The sequence below is a fragment of the Austrofundulus limnaeus genome, unplaced genomic scaffold (assembly GCF_001266775.1).
Source record: "Austrofundulus limnaeus strain Quisiro unplaced genomic scaffold, Austrofundulus_limnaeus-1.0 Scaffold1865, whole genome shotgun sequence".
In the NCBI taxonomy this organism is placed as follows: Eukaryota; Metazoa; Chordata; class Actinopteri; order Cyprinodontiformes; family Rivulidae; genus Austrofundulus; species Austrofundulus limnaeus.
Window position 1 is genome coordinate 30,540 of NW_013954267.1, and position 2,958 is coordinate 33,497.

Genomic DNA, 2,958 nt, shown 5'->3' on the forward strand with positions numbered 1-2,958 from the left:
AAATGCATTAAGAAGGTTCTTCTCCATTCGTGGTCCAGCTAAGCATCTGCGTTCAGACAGGGGGACAAATTTTATAGGAGCTTGTAAGGAACTAGACTTGGACGAAGAAAACACTCCTGTACAGAAGTACCTGCAGGAGAGAGGATGTGTTTGGACTTTCAACCCCCCTCATGCTTCTCACATGGGAGGATCCTGGGAGCGCTTCATAGGAATCGCCAGGCGCATACTAGATGCAATGCTCTCACAAACAGAACAGACATGTCTCACTCATGAAGTCTTAAGCACCTTTATGGCTGAGGTGATGGCAATTATTAATGCAAGACCTCTTGTTCCCATATCCACCGATCCTGACTGTCCTGCGCTACTCACTCCAGCAATGTTGCTAACACAGAAAACGAGTGCTGTTTCTGCTCCGTCKGGGAACTTTTCTTCAGGACAGCTGTTTGGAAAGYAGTGGAAACACGTGCAGCATCTTGCTGACACCTTTTGGAAAAGATGGAAAGGAGAATATTTGCCCACTTTACAAAGTCGCCGCAAATGGACTGAAACCAGACCAAACATCAAAGAAGGAGATGTGGTTCTGCTAAAAGACTCTCAGGCTAGCAGGAATGAGTGGCCCATGGGACTGGTGGTGAGGACTTTTACCAGTAGAGACAAAAGAGTCCGCAAAGTGGAAGTGCGGATTGCACAAAATGGGACTGTTAAAGTATTCTTAAGACCAGTTTCAAAGATTGTTGTTTTACTTTCAGAAACCAAGGGAGTTTAAACATGTTGTAATATTGTTTGTTGTGATATAATGTGATTATRTCAAGCGGGGAGTGTGCTGCCTTTTGTTAAGACAGAAGTTTAAAGTTATAATTAGTTTAAGTAAATGCTTGGTGAAAACTTATGTTTGGTTTTAGATTCTGGTCAGAGTGACACATCGCATTCTCGAAAATATTGTTTTACATGCAGCACGTTAGGAGTGAGCGCTCTTACTGTAATATACAATCTTTGACGTATTTAGAAGAAGACAAGTTTGTCGAAGACACAGGTTAAAATAACTCATAACGCTGAATGTGCTCTTCTCACTTCGTACCTTGGAAGATTTTCGTCTTTGTAAGTATTGAGACAAGCATACCATTTAACGTGTTTATGATATCGAGTTAGGCTACGTTCACACTGCAGGTCTTAATGCTCAGTTCCGATTTTTTGAAAAAATCCGATCTTTTTGTGTGAACGTTCACATTACATTTTAAATGTGACCTGCATCAGACTCCTGTGTGAACGCTACACAGCACTGATGTGACACGCANAAGTCTTCAAAAACAAGAAAGCAAGCCTTGCGTGGGGACTTCTTTATTATTTGTTCGCTGGCTGTCTAGCTTCACATAGTCACGTGTTGTGAGGACAGCACAGTAAAAAGACGAGTACTCAGCGGGTTCAAGCATACAGAGCTACATTAAGCAACATGAGTCTTCGCTCTGGGAGAAGTTATCTCAGAGACTTTAATGCTGAGCAGCTAAATGAAGCTACTAGTGAGGAGCAACAACCAGAAGCCACMACTCGACCAGCTACAGTGGAGCAACATCCACAAACCTTCGACACTAGGTCTCAGGTATCCAGAGCACCCACCAGGCGGTCTCAACAAATATCTTCATCATCAACAGGTTCCTCAGCAGCGAGGGCCTACGCCAAAGCGCAAGCAGCACGCGCTCAACTAGCCTTTGCTAAAAAAGAAGCGGACATGATGAAACAAAAAGCTGAGCTAGATGCAGACCTGCATGTCCTCCAGTGTCAAAAAGCAATAGCCGCTGCTGAAGCAGAGGCCACAGCTTATGAAGAAGCAGAGAATCAGAGCGGGGAGCTCTGCAGAGAATTCTGCGTCGAAGCGGAACCCATCAGCCCTGTGCAGGGAACGAGCGATTATGTTCAACAACAGTGYGAGTTGTTCTTMCCTGGCACTCAGCACAATGAAGAACAGCCTCCTGAAAGAAATGACCGTGCCCAAAAAGTACAAGACCATGYACAGGTAGCTATTCCTGTTACAATCAACACTCAAACAAACCCACCACCACCGAACGGTGTAATTAAACAGGAGCCAACTGTGAACACACGTTCAACAAACAATGCACAAGATTTTGCAAAATACCTCATCCGCAGAGAATTGGTGAGCACAGGTCTCCTGCAATTCGATGATAAACCTGAAAATTACTGGGCATGGAAAACCTCCTTCATCGGTGCCACCAAAGACCTAAGTCTGTCTCCAAGAGAAAAATTAGACTTATTAACAAAATATTTAGGTCCTAAGTCATCTGAACAAGCAAAACGCATTCGTGCTGTGCACACCCTCAGTCCTGCTACAGGTTYTGAGATGGTCTGGCAACGCCTTGAAGAGTGTTATGGTTCACCCGAGGCAATTGAGGATGCACTTTTAAAAAGGGTAGAAGACTTTCCCAAGCTAACGAACAAAGACAATGTTAAACTGCAAGAGCTCAGCGACATCTTAATGGAACTACAGTGCGCTAAACAAGATGGAGGCCTACCTGGGCTCGCATACCTGGACACGGCTCGAGGAGTCAGACAAATAGTTGAAAAGCTTCCCTTCAACTTACAGGAAAGATGGACAACTGTAGGAACACAGTACAAGGAGACTCATAGGGTGTCATTTCCTCCGTTCTCAGTTTTCACACAGTTTGTTCAGCAGCAGGCAAAAATGAGAAATGACCCTAGCTTTGCGACATCCAATCCTAACAGCCATTTCCCTTCTCATACAGAAAAACCGAGACCATACAGTCGCAAGACTACTGTTTCTGCACATAAAACAGAGATCGAAGCAGAGTTTAAGCAAAGGAGTCCAAATGGACTGGAAGAACCAGATCACCAGTGCCCAATCCACAGAAAACCACACCCTCTCAAAAAGTGCAAACTTTTTAGAAATAAACCCTTTGAAGAAAGAAAGACTTACTTGAAAGAAAA

General features: G+C 44.0%; 1 protein-coding gene across 1 annotated transcript; it reads left to right on the forward strand.

Annotated features, from left to right (window-relative positions):
• On the forward strand, positions 1-869 carry LOC106536538 (uncharacterized; the record flags this gene model as incomplete). Its single annotated transcript, XM_014033839.1, is given in 1 exon segment — positions 1-869. A coding segment is annotated over 1 exon segment (766 nt), but the record flags the coding sequence as incomplete, so codon positions are not given.
• Positions 870-2,958: the final 2,089 nt, after the last annotated feature.